Raw genomic sequence first — 24,039 nt, 5'->3', positions numbered from 1 at the left:
GTTGTCCTTCTGGAAGGTTCTCCCATCTCCACAAAGGAACTCTGGAGCTCTGTCAGAGTGACCATCGGGTTCTTGGTCACCTCCCTGACCAAGGCCCTTCTCCCCTGATTGCTCAGTTTGGCCGGGCAGCCAGCTCTATGAAGAGTCCAAAGTTCTTCCATTTAAGAATGATGGAGGTCACTGTGCTCTTCGGGACCTGCAATACTGCAGAAATTGTTTTATACCCTTCCCCAGATCTGTGTCTCGACACAATCCTGTCTCAGAGGTCTACAAACAATTCCTTCGTCTTCATTGCTTGCTTTTTGCTCCGACATGCACTGTCAACTGTGGGACCTTATAAAGACAGGTGTGTGCCTTTCCAAATCATGTCCAATCAATTTAATTTTTCACTGGTGGACTCCAATCAAGTTGTAGAAACATCTCAAGGATAATCAATGGAAACAGGATGAACCGAAGCTCAATTTTGAGTGTCATGGCAAAGGATCTGAATACTTATGTAACTGTGATATTTCAATTATTTATTTTTAATTACTTTGCAAAAATTTCTAAACACCTGTTTTCGCTTTTTTATTATGGTTTATTGTGTGTAGATTGATGATAAAAAAAATGAATTTAATCCATTTTAAAATAAGGCTGTGATGTAACAAAACGTGGAAAAAGTGAAGGGGTCTAAATACTTTCTGAATGCACTGTACTACTGTACTTCTGAATAGCTGTACTATTGAAATGAAAAATGTCTGGCTTATAATTGCAATCATTTGGGACACGTTGAATTGTAAAACACACGCAAGATAGAGAATCGGACAAAAGCAGATATGAGCTTGTAGCTGTTAAGAAACACTTATCGACAGCATGGCACAGACAGACAAAGACAGATGGAATGGGAAAATAGTATCAATCATTTCAAACTGCACTTCAAAATGAAAAACATTAAAATAAAATCCTTTGCTTTAGTTGCCTGCAATAAGCGAGTTCGGTAATCCGAAAAACGCAAGGAATCATGGGATTTGTCAAAGGTCACTGGCTATAAAGAAAAAGCGAACAAAGTGATGGCTATATAATCTGTATATAAATTATTTTCTTTATTCATAATTTATGTTTAAAAATATATTTAATCTGAGGAACGGGAGAGGGGGCAGATGGCAGTGGGAAACTGGGGAGAGCGCGCACAGACTCGTGCCTCGTCCACAGCTCAGGTTGAGCCCTTGTCCCTGGCGCTCCGTGTGCTCCCTGCCAGTGGCAGGCGCACGGTCCCCACCACCACCAAACCTCTCCGTCTGGGTCACAACACCCTCCACCACCAGGGCCTTTGATGCCGGAAGACATGCCCTCCACCAAGGGGGCAAACCGACAGACACTGGACAGGGAGAGAAGCGCGGCCGGCGGTCCCCGGCCAGCCGCGAGACAGCCCCCCTCCCCCCAGGAGCCGGAGCAGACCCCCCCCCCCCCCCCCCCCCCCCCCCCTGCGAGCCCAGCCCAGCCCGACACCTTTGTCCGCCTCCGGATGGCCCAGCGGCGGCGGAAACCCGCGCCCAACCATGGACCCCGACCTCTCAGGGCAGCACGAAGCATAAAGCACTCACTGAAACGAAGGTCTGATAACCAAAGATAACACACAGCAGATCCACACCCTCCAATGTTTATCTCCAGTGACCTGTGCATGCGCAGTCGGAATACCGAACTCGCTTATTCTCAGATAGTATTTTCAACAGATTCTCTTTGTGAACTGTTTATCCGTACATCCGAATGGTGCAATTCAATAGTTACACAGTGTTTACAATTACTGGTACCTGGTCTTTCCTTGCTTCTGGTGACTTTGGACATCCCATGCTTTTGCTCGAAATAGCTTCGACCAACATTAATCCTTCAGCCTGAGGGGAATCTACTGCAAGGACCTCTGGTTCCTCATCATCTGTCCGTCCAGTTGGACTGGTTAATTTCTGGCTCTGCCGTCTGTCGGTCCTGAAATCCTGGAGGTCATGTTCTTTATCCACAATGACCCACTCTTTGGAGTCAACCTCCTGCCTGCAGGAGCTTAAATTGAGTGCTACAAAACCATTGCTAACAACACCATCACCGTGCTCAGGAGACTCCAAAGAGACTGGTTTTGTACTGTCCGGAACGTATTCTTCATCAAAGTGCCATACCCTGTCAGCTCGAGCTGCAGCAGAGGTCTTGCGATGCTGGGAAGCAGGAACATCCTTAAGTAAGTCTTCCTTGACCTTTGTAGAACTGGACCAAAAAAAAGGAACTTTATGAATTACACAGACTTGTAACTCAACTATATCTGAAAACTCAGTGGTATTCAGAATAAATAAATTCATTCATTATAGCAAATGATTAACCCTAAATACGACATGCATGCCCCAAGACCATTTTACCTGCATTGACCAAATTGTTCTACCTATCTCTTACTATCCGCATCTGACCATCTGCAGTGCAATGTACTATCACAATGTTAGATATGTTGTTTTCAAAAATTATGTTCAGCCATCTTTACATATTTTTGTTTAGAACCCAAAGATTAAATAGAAACATATAGATTCAAATTACAAAAACACAAAGTATTGTTGATTGTAAATTGTCATCAACATTTCTGTTTATCTTTCCTCCTCCTTTTGGATTTAGTATTTTGAAGATGCAAGCTAATTCACATGTTGAATGATTCAAATGTTGAACAAAGAATAGAACAATACTCCGCACCATCTTCTCACCATTTGATTCTCATCAGCCAGCGACATTCAGTTGGACGATGCCATGGAATTTAACAGAAAAGAACCAATTTCCATGGGAGCAGATGGTTAAAGTTAGGTTTAAAACAAACATGAGTGACTTTAACGGGATACCCTTCAGCTCGGAGGTCGTTATGCAATGGAAAATATGGAAAGTTTAAGAGCAATTTCTTTATCCAGGGGGGTTTTAAAGCATCTAATGTTTCACCACTGCCTGTAGCTGAAGCAAATTTAAGTTTTCCTGATTGCTCAGTATAGGCTTCTCTCTCCACAGATACTTTGTGTGGTCCACTAACTATTTTCTTTTTATTTTCTATTTTTAGTACTGAAAAAAATGAATGCTTATTCAAGCTAAATATGAATAAATTCTAGATGTAGAGGGTAATGGCAACTATTGCACTGAAATTATATTTTAAATTGTTGGCACAAAATGATGGCTGTACTTATTTTATTCCTCATTCTTTCAGCATACAACTCCGGGTCATTATTGTTTTTAGGGTGGTGGTGGTGGTAAGCCATCTTGAATGTTGCAATCCATATGATACAAGCACCACCTTAGTGTTGTTGTGCAAGAATAAATATTACGTACTCATGTCTAAATGTTGCAGAGGTCATTACAGGGGTCATTGAATGCTGGTGCGTAATGAGCTTTGACTACTCGAGCAATTGAGAGTGTCAAATATTGTGTATTCTGACATGATGGCAGGAAGGTAATTGACAAAGTACTCAGACAGTTATGTCTCTGATTGTGCCTGAAGAACTGCTGTTACAATGATTAAGAGGGAACTGCAGATGCTGGAGAATCGAAGGTTACACAGAAAAGCTGGAGAAACTCAGCGGGTGCAGCAGCATCTATGGAGCGAAGGAAATAGGCAACGTTTCGGGCCGAAACCCTTCTTCAGACTGATCGGGGGGTGGGGGTGGGTGGGGACAAGAAAGGGAAAAGGAGGAGTAGCCAGAAGGCTGGAGGGTGGGAGGAGACAGCAAGGGAGCTGAGGAAGGGGAGGAGACAGCAAGGACTAACAGAATTGGGAGAATTCGATGTTCATGCCCCCGGGGTGCAGACTCCCCAAACGGAATATGAGGTGCTGTTCCTCCAATTTCCGGTGCTGCTCGCTGTGGCCATGGAGGAGACCCAGGACAGAGAGGTCGGAGGCGGAGTGGGAGGGGGAGTTGAAGTGCTGAGCCACCGGGAGGTCAGCTTGGTTATTGCGGACCGAGCGGAGGTGTTCGGCGAAACGATCGCCCAACCTCCGCTTGGTCTCACCGATATAGATCTGCTGACATCTAGAGCAGCGGACGCAATAGATGAGGTTGGAAGAGATGCAGGTAAACCTCTGTCGCACCTGGAACGATTGCTTGGGTCCTTGAACGGAGTCGAGGGGGGAGGTAAAGGGACAAGTGTTGCATCTCTTGCGGTTGCAAGGGAAAGTGCCCGGGGAGGGGGTGGACCGAGAGGGAAGGGAAGAATTGACAAGGGAGTTATGGAGGGAGCGGTCTTTGTGGAAGGCAGATATGGGGGGAGATGGGAAGATGTGGCGAGTAGTGGGGTCACGTTGGAGGTGGCGAAACTGACGGAGGATTATTTTTTGTATGTGACGGCTGGTGGGGTGAAAGGTGAGGATTAGGGGGACTCGGCCCTTGTTGCGAGTGCGGGGATGGGGAGAGAGAGCAGTGTTGCGGGGTATGGAAGAGACCCTGGTGCGAGCCTCATTTATGGTGGAGGAGGGGAACCCCCGTTCCCTGAATAGTGAGGACATTTCAGATGTCCTGGTGTGGAACGCCTCATCCGTGGAGCAGATGCGGCGTAGACGGAGGAATTGGGAGTAGGGGATGGAGTCCTTACAGGAAGCAGGGTGGGAAGAAGTGTAGTCCAGATAGCCATGGGAGTCAGTGGGTTTATAGTGTATGTCGGTTAGAAGTCCCCCTCCCCCCCCTCCCACTCCGCCTCCGACCTCTCTGTCCTGGGTCTCCTCCATGGCCACAGCGAGCAGCACCGGAAATTGGAGGAACAGCACCTCATATTCCGTTTGGGGAGTCTGCACCCCGGGGGCATGAACATCGAATTCTCCCAATTCTGTTAGTCCTTGCTGTCTCCTCCCCTTCCTCAGCTCCCTTGCTGTCTCCTCCCACCCTCCAGCCTTCTGGCTACTCCTCCTTTTCCCTTTCTTGTCCCCACCCACCCCCACCCCCGATCAGTCTGAAGAAGGGTTTCGGCCCGAAACGTTGCCTATTTCCTTCGCTCCATAGATGCTGCTGCACCCGCTGAGTTTCTCCAGCTTTTCTGTGTAACCTGCTGTTACAATGAGCTGGTACTGAGAATTCCAAGCCATTTTTTGTGCACAAAATAAGACCCTAGCTAGTGGTGATGTCTCCTATTCCCATGTGCTGTAATTTTACAAGGGCACCTTGATACCACACATACTCTGCAGAGAGTAGTGCGTTCGGCCGAACGTACTATGGGAACTTAACTTGCCCCCCTGCAGGAACTATACATCAGGAGGTGCAACTCCAGAGCCAACAATATCATGAGAGACCCCTTCCACCCCTGCAACGGACTGTTCCAGCTGCTACGGTCAGGCAAACGCCTCCGTTGCCATACGGTGAGAACGGAGAGGTTGAGAAGGAGTTTCTTCCCAGAGGCCATTCGGACTGTAAACGCCTATCTCACCAGGGAATAACTCTACTGGACGTTTTTCCTTCGTTTTATGTAAAAGAATATGTGTGTTATGATTGTGTTTATAGTTTGTTTGGTTGTTTGGTTGTTTGTCTTTTGCACAAATGTCCGCGAGCATTGCCACTTTCATTTCACTGCACATCTCGTATGTGTATGTGACAAATAAACTTGACTTGACTTGGTAAATAGTTGGCTTGATATTAAGGGCACAGCCTCATTTTGCTCCAAATTTCAATTTTTGGCCACATTTGGACCATCATGACCAATACTCCTGGCAGAACCTTGCAGAGCAGTGAGCAGCTAAATGATGAGGATTTGCCCCTTGCTAATGCTGTCAACATTGCCTCTCTCACACGAATGAACGCGTCCATAAAGAGCACAGCAAATCCCATTAAACAATTGCCCCTCTGCGGTTGTGAGCCGTGTGAGAGAGGCGATGTTGACAGTAAAGAAACATTACTTGCATGTCCCACTCCGGTGCCTGGAATGCATTGTTGAATAAAAAGCAAACCATTAACATTTTATTGAATTACCAAATGAGCCACTAAAAAGCACAACATTGAAAATTCTTACCTCCATGAAGTGGTTGAACAAACTACATTTTAGTTCGGGCCAATTCAAAGTCTTTGTTAATGAGTTAGAACGTACTTATCTTTAGTTGGAAGCAGCACATGTTTTATTTGCCTCTGGCTTTAATTCCTGCACACCGAACTGCCAAAGTCACGGTAAAGCAGAAGTCAGATATTAGCATGGTGAGCCTCCCTTTTTCCTGACGGACTCACCACCAAGGGTCTAGTTAATGTCAGTCTGCCTCACACACATAGACCCTCAGGCTAACTGAGCCCACAAAGCTGCAAAAAGTGCAAATGACTGCAGTATTGGGCCCCGTGTCTTTTAAAAGTAATGGCATCTTCTGTGTTAACTCAACAAAAGTTAGGATTCAACACTTTATTACTTCATTGTGTTACATCTGCACTGCAGTAGGAATAACACTTCCAAAAAAATAAACCTTACCCAACAACATCCAGCTGACAACTTTCAGGCTCGTAATGAAATGACTTAAGATTTCCTTTGAAACTAGGCGTATAAAATCATGAAGACATAAATAAAGTGGATGGCCACAGTTATTATTCCCAGGATAGTGGAGTCTAAAACTAGAAATCAATGGGATATAGTGAGAAGGGAAAGATTTAAAAGGGGCCTGAGGGGCAACTTTTTCCACACCGAGGATGGTGGGTATATAGAATGAGCTGCAAGAGGACGAGGTAGAGGGCGGTATAATTACAATGTTTTAAAGACATTTAGACAGATTCATGGATGAGAAAGGTTTGAAGAGATATTGACCAAAGGTTAGCAAAGCGACCCGTTCAAAGCAGCACAGAAAAGTGGGGCAAAAGGGGCCGTTTCTGTGTAGCATAGCTCTAGCATTCCCGCATGGCCAGCAATCCCAAATGGAACATAGCCTGAGAAGGCAAGACTCTGAAACAAAACAAAACTTTCATGTGAAAATTAAATACATGAGAATACATTTTCCCTTTCTACCACACCAATTATGTTCACCTGGCCCTGTGCTGCTTATATTAAACAGAGAATAATGGTACAAGGATTAAGTTTGATTTAATTTATCCCAATGTCCTGAGGAATAGGCTTTTCCATTAAGAAGTGTTCAGCATGTGCTCTTTTGAGCCCACTGCTTTAAACCACGGAATATATTCACAATAGAATATAAGTTAATCGAGAAGAGAATACATTTGCGCTTACCAAGCTTCTAAGAATTTATCAGTGCTGGGCTTTGGCTCCAACGTGAGACGTTTTTCAAACTCAAAGCTGTGAATTGATCTCAACTTTCTTAGCAATGGCATATCCCGATCTGGTTGCAAAGTCTCAGAGCGTACTTTCACAGGAGATCCCAAACTTGGTCCATTTTGAGGCACATTTCCAGCACCATGACTGCTCTCTTCCTCTGTGACCCCCTGCATTTACAAAAGAAAAATGTTTTACTACATCTGTCACTTCATCTTCAAAGGCTAGTTAACAAAAAACAGTAGAAAGATTTTTCAGGCATCAACATCCACAGGTATAAAATGCAAGCACATAATATTAAATGTAAAGCTGAAATTATGACTTGTTTTTGCAAGTATGATTTTGTTCCCTCATGATTAACCGGATATTCATGAAATGCTTCACCAAGATTTTCTGACCAGAAAGATGATAACCAAAGTACTTTCAATAGAAAATGCTGGACCTATTCAATAGGTTATATTACTGCTGTGGGAAGAGAAGCAATGTTTCCCTCGTCAGAACTAGGAAGGCAACAAAAGAGGCTTGTAAAGCTGCAGGGCGGGTGGGATGGGGATGTCTTTGATAGGGCGACATAAAGGTGACCATGGGACATAACCTGTAACAAAGTTAGACACAAAATGCTGGAGTAACTCACAGGCAGCATCTCCGAATAGCAGGAATGGGCGCAGTTTTCAGGTCGAGACCCTTCTGCAGAGTGAGAGTCAGGGGAGAGGGAGACACAGAGATATGGAAGGGTAAGGTGTGAAACCGAGATCAAAGGGGACGAAGCTCAAGGACAACGTAGAATACATCAGCATCCGGGAAGTGAGAAAGAAGCATACAAAGATAAAATTTAATCAGGAGGACAGTCAGACTGGTCTGAGAACTAGGAAGGAGGAGAGATGGAGAGAGAGAGAGAGAAAGGGTTACTTGAAGTTAGAGAAGTCAATATTTATACGGCTAGGTAGTAAGCTGCCCAAGCAAACTATGAGGTGCTGTTCCTCCTATTTGCATTGGGTCTCACCCTGACAGTGAAGAAAGATCAGTATGGGAATGGGAGGGGGAGTTAAAGTGTTTAGCAAGTGGGAGATCATGTAGGTTTAGGCGTACTGAGTGGAGGTGTTCAGCGAAACGATCGCCAAGCCTGCGCTTGGACTCACTGATATTCCACACCTGGAACAGAGGATATGGTAGAGGATGTAGGAGGTGCAAGTGAACCTCTGCCTCTGCTGAAAGGACTGTCGGACGGAGTCAAGGGAAGAGGTATAGGTTATTTGGTCAATGAGTGATTTGGTCAATCATTAATTGAGGACATACACAAAAGAAGATCGAGGTGCAATATGCAGAGCAGAAAGAGATATCCGGCAGGTCAGGCCCTCCATCCCAAAATAAAAAATGGGAAAAGGAAAAAGGGTGAGGGGAGGGGGGGGGAGAGAGATATGAGCCAATACCACAGATGGACGACTGATACAGATCGAGAAATCATGTTAAATGAATTTGTAGAATGGAATACTGAGGCCAGAAGGCTACAGTGGGCCCAGATGGAAGCTGATCCTCAAATTTGTATTTGCTCTCAACTCCCGTCTGGGCAAGTTTCAGACCTCTGGATCTGGCAGTACATTCTACATCTTTTCTACCTTCAGAAGTCGAGGAAAGACAGTGGGAGAGCAGCCATATTGCTGGGGAAAAAAATGTTTTTAAATAAGCAGAATAAAATGGAAGATCATTTTTTTCTGCTAGTTTACTGTGTAGTGTTATGAGCATAAAATGAAAGCAAGGTGCAGCAGAGTGGCCTGTAAGGAGTGGCCATGTTGAGGAAAAAGTGCTTTGGCTCAAGTGACTTTGACAAGAAGGGCTGAGGGAAGGGGTGCTGACCTGTCAAAAGCCCAGGGCAGCAGCAAACAGTAAATAGGAGCTGTTGGAAACACATCAATGAGGCATGCAGGATCACATGATCTGCTACAGCTGCATGATGTTGGAGTTGGTGAACGCCTTGGTGGCTCCTGGTGACCATATCTGTAGCAAGTGTTGGTTGATCAAGGAACTCACACTCAAAGTTGACAACCTGGCGACTGCTTGAAATGTTGCAGCATGGAGGATTACCTGGACCCTGTGTTTCTGGAAGCAGTCACACCTATTAGATTAACTGCTTCTAATTAGGCAGGAACAGGAGGGCGAGACTGCAAGTGAGACAGGTCGGGGGATCCAAGATGCAGTGTTAAAGGAGCTTCGTCCTTTGAGTTTGTCTCGTGGGTCTGAGATTCTTGCTCCCCGTGCAGATAAGTGTGGGGGCTGTAGGAAGAATGAGCAAACTAACCATAAGATAAGAGACACGTGGAGATAAGAAACACATAGTTGTCATTCCGGATTATATAGTCAGGGGAATAGACGCAATCCTTTGACATAAGGATCGAGAGTACCGAAGGCTGTGTTGCCTGCCTGGTGCCTGGGTTCAGGACATCTCGTCTGACCAGGAGATAATTTAGAGGGGAAAGATCCAGTTGTCATGGTCCATGTGGGAACCAATGATGTAGGTGGGCTAGGTAAGAGGATCTGCTGAGGGAATTTGAGCAGCCAGGGACTAAATTAAAAAGCAGAACCAAAAAGGTAATAATCTCTGGATTGCTACCTGAGCCATGAGAAAATTGTAATAGGATCGAAAAGATTAAAGAGTTGAAGGCGTGGCTCAAAGATTGCTGTGGGAGAAGTGGGTTTGAATTTATGGGTCATTGGCATCAGTATTGGGAAAAGAGGGAGCTGATCCGATGAGACAGATTCCACCTGAGCCCACCTGGGACCAGGGTCCTGGCGAACTGCACAGCTAAGACCGTAGATAGGGCTTTAAATTACATGGTGGGGGGGGGGGGGGGGGGGGGGGGGGGGGGGGTTGGAATTGGAAATGTGTGGATGAAATTAAAGGCAAGGAGCTAAGCTAGTCTAGAAAAGAGGATATCAAAAATGTCTACAGATACGTAAAGCGTAAAGTAGGAAGCAAGAATGGACATTGTACCTCTGAAAAATAATGCCGGATATGTAGTAATGGGGAATAAAGAACTGGCAGATGAAATGAATAGGATTTTTGCATCCGTTTCAACAGCAGAAGACACCAGCAACATGCATGAAATTCAAGAGAGTCATGGGGCAGAAGTTAGTGGAGATGCTATTACTAAGGAGAAGGTGTTTGAGAAGCTGAAAGGTCGACATAGATAAGTCACCTAGACCAGATGGACCACACCCCAGGGTTCTGAAAGAGGTAGCTTTAGAGATTGTGGAGGCATTAGTAGTGATCTTTCAAAAATCACTAGTCAGGATTGGTCCCAGAGGACGGGAACATTGCAAATGTTACACCACTGTTCAAGAAGGGAGCAAGGCAACAGATGGGAAACTATTGGCTGGTTACTCCGACTTGAACTCCGACATAGAAACTTATAAAATTCTTAAGGGGTTGGACAGGCTAGATGCAGGAAGATTGTTCCCGATGTTGGGGAAGTCCAGGACAAGGGGTCACAGTTTAAGGATAAAGGGGAAATCCTTTAGGACCAAGATGAGAAAAACATTTTTCACACAGAGAGTGGTGAATCTGGAACTCTCTGCTACAGAAGGTAATTGAGGCCAGTTCATTGGCTATATTTAAGAGGGAGTTAGATGTGGCCCTTGTGGCTAAAGGGATCAGGGAGTATGGAGAGAAGGCAGGTACAGGATACCGAGTTGGATGATCAGCCATGATGATATTGAATGGCGGTGCAGGCTCGAAGGGCCGAATGGCCAACTCCTGCATCTATTTTCTATGTTTCTATGAATGGCTCATTATTATTAAGGATGAGTCCATTATTAAGGATGAGGCTTCGGAGTACTTAGAAGTCAGTCAGCATGGTTTTGTTTAGGGAAGATCTTTGCTGACAATTTTTGTGGAATTCTTTGAGGAAGTAAATAGCAGGATTGACAAAGGAGAGTCAATGGATGTTGTTTACAGTGATTTTTAGAAGTCCTTTGATTAAGTGCCGCATGTGAGTGCTAAAAAAGATGAGAACTCATGGTATTAGAGAGAAGATACTAGAATGGATAGAATGTAGGCTGAATGGCAAAAGGCAAAGAGAATGAACAAAGAGAACATTTTATTGGTGGCTGCCGGTGACTAATGATGTTCCGCTGAGGTTGATGTTGGGTCCACTACTCTCATTGTTTATTAAAGATTTGGATGATGGAATTGATGGCTTTGTGGCCAAGTTTGCAGATGATACAAAGGTAGGTGGAGAATCAGGTCATATAGAGAAGCATGGAGCTTGCAGAAGGACTTGGACAGGTTGGGAGGGTGGGCAAAGAACTGGCAGATGAAATACAGCATAGCAAAGCGTGCGGACATGCACTTTGGTAATAGGAATAAAAAGCATAGACTTTTTCTAAATGGGGAGGAGGTTTATAAATCGGAGGTGCAAAGGACTTGGGAGCGCTGGTACAGGCTTCCCATAAGGTTAATTTGTAAGCTACATCAGTAGGAAGGAATACAAATGCAAAGTTAGCATTCCTTTCAAGAGGAGTAGAATATAAAAACAGGGATGATGTAATGCTGGACAGACTGCATATGGATTATTGAGAGCAGTTTTGGGCCCCATATCCAAGGAGATCCACTGGCATTGTAGAGGATTTAGAGGTGGTTTAAGAGAATGATCCTGGGGATGATTGGGTTTATGTATGATGAGCGTTTGACAATTCTGAGCCTGTACTCGCTGCAGATTAAAAGGATGAGAGGGACCTTATTGAAACTTACCGAAAACTGAAAGGCCTGGATAGAGTGGATGTGGAGAGGATGTTTCCATTAGTGGGAGAGTCTAGGACCAGAGGGCACAGCCTCAGATTAAAAGGACATAACTTTTGAAAGGTGATGAGGAGGAATTTCTTTAGCAAGAGGGCAGTGAATCTGTGGAATTCATTACCACAGAATGCTGTGGAGGCCAAGTTATTGGGTATTTTTAAAGCGAAGAGTGACAGGTACTTGATTAGTAAGGGTGCCAAGGTAATGGGGAGAAGGCAGAAGAATGGGCCTGAGAGGGAAAAATAGATCAGCCATGAATGAATGACGGAGGAGTCTCGATTGGCCAAATGACCTAATTCTGCTCCTATGACTTCTGAACTTAACTTCAGATAATTCGATTTCTCAGTCTGTATCAACCATCCATCTGCGATATTGGCTCACATTCTTCTGTTCCTTTTTCTCCTTCTCTGGGAGTGGAGAACATGACCAGCCTGACCTTCAGCACACATCTGTACACCGCAATTTGCAAGTTCGACATTCGTTTGTCCATGTTCTTGATCTACCTGTTCCCATTCACTCACTGACCAGTTAACTTTGTTTAGTTTATCCCCATGCTCAAAGACATCCCTCTCCTAACCCACCCTCCATCTTAAAACTTCTTTTGTCTCCTTTCCACTTCTGAAGAAGGTTCTTTGACCTGAAGATCTAATTCTGTTTCTCTGCCCAGTATTTCCAGAATTGTGTTTTTATTGTAAATTTCCAACATCTATAATAAACAAATTTAAACAAATCCCAGCTCAGATGGTAAAGGAATTTTACAGTCATTTGTTGTGATTTTCACTCAATAGAAACTGGTGGATTTATCTTTTGCCTCCAAATACTACTTCAAAACCAAGTTTTTTTTGTGGATTTTTTCTTGTTGTTTTTACATACAATGCTGATTTAGTCAGAATATTGACAATTTCTTTATAATACTCATTTAAAACTGAGGTAGCTTCACAAGTTGTATTGATGGCACATTTAAAACATTGGGCAGTAATAATCATTTTAACATTTTCAAGTTTTTTTGAAACACAGATGAGGGAATATGTAATAGAAAGGCATCAGATGAAATTAAAATCTACTCATCTCAATATCTAATAGTACTCAAAGAAAACGGAACGCTACGACTATCATAGTACTAATCTGTACATTTTACTCCATGTACAATGATAACAACAATTATATTAAATGCAATACCATGAGTTATGTTCATAAAACTTTCCTTGTTAAAATTAAGCTGATTAATGCATGTCAAGTAAAGGAAACAGCTGTTGGCTGTATAACTGCAAATAATCACTTAATGTTCATGACATTTATGGAAAATGCTGGTTAACACGAAAAGCAAATGCCTGCTTTATATTTAAGAGGAGAGTTATTTTCATTGTCATACGCTAATAACTGGAGCAAGAAAAATCTGAGATCATCCATTGCAATCAATTGCTCGACTTTATTCTTGTTCTAAGCACAGCTTTCTCTTGCAATTATTCACAAGGGAGTCAAAGGACAAGTTATTTAATGACAACAGAATGTTGCACAATGTATATCAGCACTGCATCCTCAGTGCTCTTGGAAAATGATGCAACACGTGAAGGACTCAAGGATTGAGCAGTCCATCCGAGAACCAGCTCTCCTCAGTCAGTTCATTTATGGCACCAATGTCAAATTCCATTTTTATCATGCAGTTGATTTATGTAGTGAATACACTAGGGGCCAAACTTGTTATTCAGGTCAGGTTTCTATGAAACTTGCTAATTTATTATGCTGACCCTACTATAAGGAATTCCATTGTTTCCCACTTTCTTTTGAAGGCTGTAAAACCATGTTGAGCAAAAAATAAGTTTAAGAGGATCAGGCAGAGAAATGCTGCGTGAGACCTAATAGGGCACATAAATGGTGACTATAGATTGAGAGTGAAAGAAAGGCAGGAATAAAAGAGCCAGAGTTTGGATCATGACATTGGAAAGCAGTTCAAACATAATACTGGACTCGCTAAGATCTGGTCAGGAAAATTAACAGTGAACAGCTCATTAGTAACATACATCATTGTGATGGCTGACTATCCTTGTACTGCACAAAAAAAAATGCCATGCTTGCTATATTTTGTATCAGCCAAGCCTCCCATTGCTTACATTATGCTAACATTATGAATGTTTCACCAAATCGCAATTAAACCAAATTCCAAAATTTAAATTTATATCATTAAAAACTAAACTACAAAACATTAATTTATATAAAATTCCAGCTAATCACAGTAAATTAGCTAGTATCCGTATTACACCTGCAAGCAAACAACCAAACTGCACAAATCAATTTCCCTCAAACAATATAATTTTGCCTTAATGACATTAGTTAGACAACCAGCATTGGTCTGGCCAATGGGAAGAACCTCTGCTCTTGATCAAAGAGCCACACAATATTTTTATATTCAGCTCACAGGGTAAGCCTTCTCCGTTTACACTCCCTCAGAATGAGGACTGTACACAATGAAGCCTTGTACTGCAGCAGATTATCAATTTTGATTAGATCTGTCTCTGATTAAATTTTAATCTACAAACATTAGACAAAATATTACTGTGAAGTTGAGGTCGACATTCACAATAAGATTAATTTCAACTATTCAATCACCATAAATCAGTTACTATTACGAAAATCATGCAAGATTCTCGTCGTAAAACTGTTGACATCTACAGTTTAATTTCTTAAACTAATGAAGTATTTTAAACAAATTCCAGCTCAGATGGTAAAGGAAGATTTATGCTCAGAGCCTATTAGGTAATTACATTATAATAGGTCACATAACAAAAGGACAAAGATGTGTATATTACAGAAGAACATACGACATACGAGCAGCCATTCAGCCCCTTATTCAGACTGTTCCATAAGATTCTGGCTGATCTTCTAACTTGACCCTTTTGCCATGTCTCTTAATTCCTCAAATATTCAGAAATCTATCCATCACAGTTATAGTCAGAGCCATACACTGTGGAAACAGGCCCTTTTGGCCATACTTGCCCATGCCAACCAACATGCTCCATCTACACCAGTCCCACCTGCTAGCATTTGGTCCATATCCTTCTAAACCTATCCTCTCTAAGTACCTGCCCAAATGTTTTTTAAACATTGAGATAGTACCTGCCTCAATTACCTCCTCCAGCAGCTCGTTCCATACACACACCACCCTTTGTGTAACAAAGTTGCACCTTGGGTTCCTATTAAATCTTTCCCCCTCACTTTAAACCCCAGTCTTCTGGTTCTTGATTTCCCCTACACTGGGTAAAAGACTGCATTTAACCTATCCATCTATTCTTCTCATGATCTTATACATCTCTATTTGACCCTCACAGCCCTTTGTGGTATAGAATTTCAAAGATCCACTACCCTTTCATTCTTGTAAACTCCAGAGAAATGAAGCCTAGTCTGCTCAATCTCTCCTTGCAATTCAGACCTCCTATTACAGAAATTAGTCTGGTGATACAAGTACATATATTGTTTAATGTATGGAGACAAAAAAAATAGCATAAAATACTCCAGATCAGTTCTTACATGTACCATAGAAGCATAAAGGGCCTGTCCCACATACGTGTCCCTGGCATGCAAATTACGCGACCTTGTGGTCGCGTTGAGGCGCACGGGCATCGTATGGCCGCGCGGGGCCGGTCCCACTGAGAAGCGCGGAGGGGTATGTAGTTGTGCGCGACATCGCACGGGGCTCCGAAATCTTTGAAGCGAACAAAATCTTCGCGCGCCAACGGCCTGTCGCGGAACTGACGGCCAAAGTGGGACAGGCCCAAGACCCTGGCGCGACGCAACGTCTCACCTTCAACAGCAGCAGAAGCAGGCAAACGATCGCCGAGCTCGGCCTGGGGCTCACGGCTGTTGCGGTCCGGATCCGGATCCGCCTCCACTTCTACTCCCAGAGCGGGGCCAAGAAAATTGAAGATGGACACAAAATGCTGGAGTAACTCAGTGGGACCGACAGCATCTGTGGAGAGAAGCAATGGGTGATGTTTCGGGTCAAGACCCTTCTTTTCAGATTGAAGAAGTCACGACACGAAACTAGACCCATTGCTTCTCTCCAGACATGCTGCCGGTCCCGCTGAGTTACTCCAGCTTAGTGTCCATCTTCAAATGACATCACACGCTCCAGATGGTTGTGCGTACGCATGAAATCGCGCACGACCGTCGCTGCTCAACGCGACCACGAGGTTGCGTAATTTGCATGCCAAGGACACATAAGTGGGACAGGCCCTTAAGACTCTGCAGTCTGGAGCATAAAAGGCAGAGCTGCTGGAGGATCTATTTTCACACAAATTAAGCAACATTCCTGGTCTTTAGTAGAATACAGTCTTGGATACAATTTTATCAAGGTAAAAAGATAAATAGTTTGCACTGAAGAATTGACTTTAGTTTTCTCCAACGCACAAATCGTAGACACACTGACATGTCACTAAAAGGTTAAATAAGTAGGAGTCACGTAGCTGCACCTAAAAGAAAGCGGGAAGCAACCATTGTATATTAATTACTCAAAAGGGATTCAAAACCATGCCATTTCCTTGGAAACTAATGGAAAATAATCCTATATTCCAAGACAACCAGAGTTCAATTCTAATTCAATCACTTCCAGGAAATAAATGTCTAATTATTATGCAACAAGCACACTTTTGAGTTTACAGGCAACAACTTAATTATGGCTATCTCGCTCAATAGCTCTAGTCCATCTGAGTTGGCATCGGTAAGTAGCTTCAGAGACTTTTCAGATCTTTAGTGCTTTATTTAATAAGCACTGCCGAACAAAGATACAAATGATATTATAAATTATAAATCAAATGACCTATCCTGCCAGCACACAGCAGTTACAAAGAAGTTGCGTCAGCAATCGACTTTCTAATGATCTGCACCATCCGGGCCATGCACTCTTCTTACTGCTACCGTCGTGCAGGCGATACAGAAGTCTGAAGTCCCATACAACCAAGTTCAGAAACAGCTCCTTTCCAAACCTATCATATCTTTGAACCAATCATCAATGCTAATCCTGGCTCTGCAATGGAACATTACAGACCAGCTATTGGACTACTATGGTTTTTAATTGTGTTTTGCCTTTTGATTTACTGTCATGTATTTTACTGTCTTGCAGAATTTAAGGAGAGCTTCCACTTGCACAATGAATGTGGCACAATGCATACATGTATATGCATAAACTTGCCTGTGTCTATTTAGACAGATATATGGATAGGAAGGGCTTAGACAAATATGGGCCAAATGCAGATAGACTACAATGCCAACTTGATCGGCATGAACAGGTTGGACTGAAGGGCCTGTTTCTCTGTTGAATAGCTCTATGACTCCTCCAAGTGCCTATAATGCTGCATGCATGCAAGATTTCCATTGTGCCTCTACTGCATTGGACTTGTGCACATAACAATAAACTTGAATTGATTTGCATGCTTTTAAGATAAAAGCAGGAAAATGTAAAACACCTCAGACAATAGCAACTTCATGGCAATTTTTGGTCCTTGTTTCCATTTCACCTCACTTATTCCACTTGATACGATTATGATGTCCAATTGTTTCCTGTCACTTTTACCATGTCCATAATCATCAGAGTTAGGCCACCAAACCAAAATACATTCTCTGAAATTTCATGGCCTCAAAAGGGATTGTATGGCCGTCAAGAATACCAGATGTACAAACCATTATTTAATTTATTGATATTCCATAATGACTAGATATATGGAAAACAATGTTTTTAGCTAATAAGCTGTACAAATTGGGGATTGAAAGAGTTGCTAAAATACATCCCGAACACTCAAATATATGAGACTAGAAAGCCAAACATCTGTGGCAGGTGATTTTTTGGATAGGATTTTGAGGGATAAGATATACATGTATTGAAAAAAGATATGAATGCATTGAAAAAAAGCAGAGGTTGATTCAGGGTTGTCAGCAAGGTATTGAGCATGGGAGATTGTGTCCCAAACACATGGTTGATGTGTGGCAAAGCCCTAGAAAAACCCTAATTGGACTTCAACAAGGTATTTGATTAGGTTCTGCATTGTAAGCTGCTCTAGAAGGTTAGATTGCATGGGATCCAGGAAGAGCTGGCTAAATGGATACAGAATTGGCTTCATGGTAGGAAACAGAGGGGGTGGTGGAAGATTGCTTTTTGGACTGGAGGCCTGCGACAAATGGTGAGCCTCAGAGATCGGAACTTGGCTCATTACTGTCGGTCATGCACATCAAGGATTTGGATGAGAATGCATGATTAGTTAGCTTGCAGAAGACAGTAAAATTGGTAGTATTGTAGACAGTGTAGATAGTTATCAATGGGGTCTTGATCAGCTGGGCAAGTAGGATGAGGAATGATACATGGAGTTTGATTGAGGCAAGTGTGAAGTGTTGCACTTTGGGAACTTAAACCAGGGCAGGACCATCACAGTGAATGGTAGGGCTCTGGGCTATGTTGTAGAGCAGAGGGATATAGTACAGTATATAGCTCCCTGAAAATGACGTTGCAAGTCGATAGTGTGGTGAAGACTGCTTTTGGCATGCTGACTTTCATTTGTCGGGGAATTGAGGAAAGAAGTTGGGGCATTATGATACAGTTGTACAAAACATTGGTGAGACTGCATTTGGAGTATTGTGTTCAGTTTTGGTCACCCTGCTATTGAAAAGATGCCATTAGGCTGTAAGAGTACAGACAAGATTTATGGCATGAGTTGTCATGGGAAATAGCTGAGGCAGGTAGATTAACAAGGTTTAAAATACTTTTGGACCAGTACATGATTAGGAAAGATTTAAAGAGATCAGGGCTAATGGGACTAGCTTAGACGGGGCATTTTGGTTGGCGTGCATGAGTTGGGCCAAAGGGCCTTTTTTGTGCATAACTCTATGACACTAGTCAGAGCAAAAAAAGACTTGGATACATTTTATATTATTTTTATAGATTTAACAAGTCTGATAAGCAGAAATGGAAGCCAATTGCATTAATATGAGATTTATAATGAAATCACAAGCAATTTATCTCACTTTACCTTGAGTTTGCTACTACATTTTACAATCATGTTGATTGTAATGAATTTTCAGAATAGAATGAGTACAAATATAAAAATTATCATTTCGTTTATGAAATGGTTAATAAAGATTAAAAAACTCAACTTTTTTCCATCAACTCTGAAAGAAAATTAACTTATTTCTTGTTTGGAAGAATTTTCTTCAAACATAATAATTTCCTGCCTCTTATTCACATTTACAATCCTAAAAATTGGATGGGTTTTTTTTTGCCGATTTGTTTTATTTTCCTTCTCAGTGTCAGGATACTAATATTCTTAAACATATTTTTCTGGGTATGTTCTATGGATAGGAAACCATTCAGCTCATTAAGTCTATGCTGGATATTTGGTCATTCCTGTCAGCCACTTATTCCCACTTATTTTCCTACAAGACATTCTCTTTCACATGCCAAATATACTGATTTCCTTTGACAAATTAGCGGCAGCTTGCATATTTTTGGTAATACAACTGACAAGTTCTAGATGAATTAGGTAGTCCAAAATAATGAATGCCCGTAATTTCTTATACACTGGAGACACAAAAAACTGCAGATCTTGGAATTTTGAACAAAAAATAAAACTGAAGGAATTCAATGGGTCTGTGGAGGGAATAGACAGATGTTACAGGTCCGGACCGGGAAGAGGTATAGAAGTGTGAAAACATATGCCTCCAGATGCAGGGACAGTTTCTTCCCAGCTGTTATCAGGCAACTGAAACACACAATCACCAACTAGACAGTGGACCTGACCTATCATCTACCTCATTGGAGACCATCAGACTATTTTTAATTGGACTTTATCCTGCACTAACCAGTATTTCCTTTATCCTGTATCTGGATACTGTGGACGGCTTGATTGTAATCATGTATAATCTTTCCTCTTACTGGATAGCTCGCAGCAAAAATCTCTTCACTGCACCACTATGCACGTGACAATAACTAAACTAAACTTGAAATTAAAGAATCCAGAATTCATACCGTTGAGTTGTAAGATATTTTGTGGAAAACAATGTGCTGTTTCTTCAGTTTATTTTTCAATGTTTGGCAGAATATAAACATAATTTTATCAAGCTCACTTTGAAACAACCAATTTGCATCAAACCACAAAATCTATGACAATAAAACATCGCTGGATATGGAGTTGACTCATGACGAAAAGGACAGATTCCCAACAACTCAACGAGGTAATTTCCAAGCAGTACAATTTGCAGTATTTTCAGATAGATGGTGAGCAGAAATCCAATTTAAACACGTTATGGTTGCTTAATATTTTAAAGTTGAATGCCCTTATTTGATACATTAAATCTAATTTACCTTACAGCCAGAGATCTTCATTTTGTTCCTGTTAATGTCCATTTCTTCCCAAACATCCTTCTCTCCGACATGAGGAACTTGTGGGTTTTGAGATCCATGCATTTCTGCCATCCTTTCAGGACAAATAATGCCTGGAAGAGCATTCTCACCATCGCTGAGTTGCTCATCTTGTAATACCTCATCAGTGTTTTCTTTCATCTGATCGCCTGGCACCAGTGAAGCATTAGCAATTCTGTCAAAATACAAGCATTAAGACATTTCATGCAGTCTACTTTTCAGGGGAAGGAGATAAAAATAGAAACTCATGTGATTTATAAAAAAAGATTTATTTTGATAGCAGTCTTGTTTGATAGAAGGAAATAGGTAACCTGGGAACCAATGCCTATATTACACAAAATGCTGGAGTAACTCAGCAGGACAGGCAGCATCTCTGGAGAGAAGGAATGGGTGATGTTTCGGGTCGAGACCCTTCTTCAGATTGAGAGTCAGGGGATGGGGTGGGGGACATACCGAGATAAGGAAGTGTAAGGTGTGAGACCGAGACATCAAAGGGGGGTGGAGATCAAGCAAAATGTAGCTAATTATTGTTAGCTAAGATAAGGTAACAACAAAGCAAACAGAGATAAAATGTAATCAGGGACAGTCAGACTGGTCAGAGAACTGGGAAGGGGGAGGGATGGAGAGAGAGAGAAAGCAAGGGTTCCTTGAAGTTAGATCCGTCAATATTCATACTGTTGGGGTGTAAGCTGCTCACGTGAAATATGAGGTGTTGTACCCCCAATTTGCGCTGGGCCTCACTCTGACAATGGAGAAGGCCCAGGACAGAAAGGTCAGTCTGGAAATGGGAGGTGGAGTTAAAGTGTTTTTTTGTGGGGAGTTAAAACTAATGCCTATAATTGGGTGCTAGAGGGAGATCCTCTGATAAAAAGGAGGGCAAAGAGGGGCAGCAGGAAAATGGGACTAATTTACCAAGGGCAGCTTTCAAAGCAGGATGAGTTAAAAAGCTTTTATGCCAAAACATTTTTGACCCACTGACCCATTGGTTTTATTTGCATTTAAAATGTGTGTTTTTTTAGCATCAAATGTATGATTCTGCTATTACACAGGAAGATGCGACAACACATATCATAAAGTTGTTTATGTTCAGCAAAATCTGATCTCCATATTTACACCCTGCCTGATACTCGATTCTTTCAATCATGAATATCAGACAGTTACATCAAAATCATTGGGTCATATTCTTATCGTTTGACAACTATAATTTCTGCTGAGTCAAATTTGAATAGATGATGCGGGAGTAATGGACAGCTGTCTAATAATTGGTTAATTGCAAAGACCTGAGAAGATCACTATGATTGCAGAGCTGGGGGAACCCTCTTATTTGCATCAACTTTCTGCAAAATGGTCTACTCATGGCAGTACTAACACCATGAGCAGCACACAGTAGCAAATACTGAGAAACTATTGGATTGTCTATATGGTCAATTGGGTTTTAAGGTACTTAGGTTTACTCCAGCATCAAACAGCTGACATATTATGTATGCGCTGGTCATATTGATTCAATTAGCAATTGCCTCATATCAGGGGTTTATACAGAAACATTTTATTTGATGTTCAAAGAATGTATTTTTCAGGAGAAAAGTATTTATTTTGACAGCAGTCTTGTTTTGATAGAAGGAAATAGGTAACTTGGGAACCAATGCATATAATTGGGTGCTAGAAGGAGATTCTCGGGTAATTGACATCACATGTAAAAAGAAGCGTGATAGAAGATTGAGGACATAGCTAGATAATTACAATATGACCTGCTTCTCCTTTTGTAGCAAAGCAACTAGAAATAAACAAACTTGATTTGGAACATATATGATGGGGGCAATTTCTTAACTCACCAAATGAACATAATATAATCTAAGGGATAAAATCTTAATGCAAGAGTTATTTTGAAATATACAAAAATACTTATAAAACCATTTTCCATTAGATCGTTTTAAATGAGTCCACCAATGAAAAGTCTCCGGATTTACCCTTCTTTTTTGGGGATAATAAATGGGGAAAGACGGATAACAATGTATAACAGGATTATAAAAGGGCTGAGGATATATTGTGGACTGCTTTGTGGTTGCCAGACAAGCCCAAAATCACTTATTTCCAACAAATCCAATGTGGAACAAGTTAATTTAATAAGAAATGGAACAGGACAGTGTGGAAAAAAGAAATTAAAAAGCAATGTCAGTATATGTTGTTTTCACAGTTACATAAAATAAAATTACTCTGGGTTTTCTTTCATTGCTGAAGGATACGGTTTATTATTAATTAAACTGTGAGTATTCACACTTGAATTAGAAGATTGCGGGTTGATATTCCACTATACGCTCAAATAATAAAGTCTGGGCCAACTGGATCACGTGCAGACTGTGAGAGTGCAGCACTATTGTAAATAACATCTTTAGGATGGAACACAAAATTTGCCCTCATATGAAAAGGATCTCATGGCATGCACTTAAAGATTTGGGAAGTTTTGCCAGCTGTTCCAATTAATAATTTATCCCTCAGACAACATCACCAACACATATTATCTGATTAATGTCAAACTATTCGTGGAATGGTACATTCCTAATTTGGTGGTGTATTTTTCAAACACTAAAACTGTAAATATTCAGCAGGTCAGGTGATAGAGTTAACGTTACCAGGGTTGATAGCCAGAAATGATATTTCTCTTTCTTCACAGATGCAGCCTGGCATGTTGAGTGGTTTTAGCATTTTCTGTTTTATTTCAGATTTCCAGTGTTTGGTGAACAATATTTTTGGATTATTGACGGTAATGCTCCTTCGGATAGCCAAAAGCCATGAGAGACACAACACAAATCCATTTTGTTTTGAATCCCTTAACTATATTTCCACACAGTGTGCTCCTGAAAATGCGTGCAAAGGAAATTTCTTTCCAAAATAGATTTATTTGTCAAGATTTAAAGTTCGTGTCCTCCAAGTTATTTTATCTAAGTTAGACACCTGCCTGATCCACTGAGTTACTCCAGCTTTTTGTGTCTATCTTCGGTTTAAACCAGCATATTTCTGGTTTTCACAATATTTCCTTCATACATATTTTATGTGTGCACTTTTCTCCATCATCTCAAAATAGATATTGGCTTGGACACTACATGTGGTGTATGGAAAGTTCTCTCAATCTAAATTTCATGCCAACTTCAATGGAACGAATTATGGAAGCAGAGTAAATGCATGGCATGTTTACCACTCATGACTGGTGATGAATTTCTAAGTAGTTGTGAGTTTGCATGGCTTTCTCCAAGATGAACTGATTTCTTTGCTGACTGATTTTAAGGCTATAACAATTACTGAATTGCAGCTGAACTTTGAGATGTTCTATTATCAAAGTACAGATTAAAATAAATGCTAAACAGTTTTTTTAGATAACTCAACCTAATCCAACCATTGAATATTTCATGAAATTCATCCAGATCTGAACAAAGGTCTTCCACGATTTTTATTTGAAGCCCTAAAATTGTACCATTTCCTAGAAACCCACATGACTCTACCAAAGTATATTTTGCCCAAGTGCCCAGCACTTACATGCCCACATACTGCCCAGCTCACCTGCCTTGCCATATTCATGCTCGGTTCCAAATCTGTATAATTCACTTTGTTTTATAGTTTTGTTCCAATATATATCCAG

The 24,039-nt window shown here is 41.7% G+C and overlaps 1 protein-coding gene across 4 annotated transcripts in view; it reads right to left on the bottom strand.

Annotated features, from left to right (window-relative positions):
* LOC129700425 (tau-tubulin kinase 2-like) overlaps positions 1-24,039 on the bottom strand; it is a 168,923-nt gene that overhangs the window by 31,407 nt on the left and 113,477 nt on the right. For all 4 annotated transcript variants that reach the window (XM_055640896.1, XM_055640894.1, XM_055640897.1 and 1 more), the window contains exons 11-13: positions 20,349-20,580; positions 7,171-7,382; positions 1,791-2,232 (exon numbers count right to left, since the gene is read on the bottom strand). In XM_055640896.1, the coding sequence (XP_055496871.1) occupies positions 1,791-2,232; positions 7,171-7,382; positions 20,349-20,580 (886 nt within the window). The remainder of the gene's footprint in view (positions 1-1,790; positions 2,233-7,170; positions 7,383-20,348; positions 20,581-24,039) is intronic.

Source organism: Leucoraja erinacea, chromosome 9, assembly GCF_028641065.1.
Source record: "Leucoraja erinacea ecotype New England chromosome 9, Leri_hhj_1, whole genome shotgun sequence".
NCBI classification, from domain to species: domain Eukaryota; kingdom Metazoa; phylum Chordata; class Chondrichthyes; order Rajiformes; family Rajidae; genus Leucoraja; species Leucoraja erinaceus.
The sequence above is the reverse complement of the archived record's forward strand: the minus strand, read 5'-3'. Positions and strand labels throughout refer to the sequence as shown.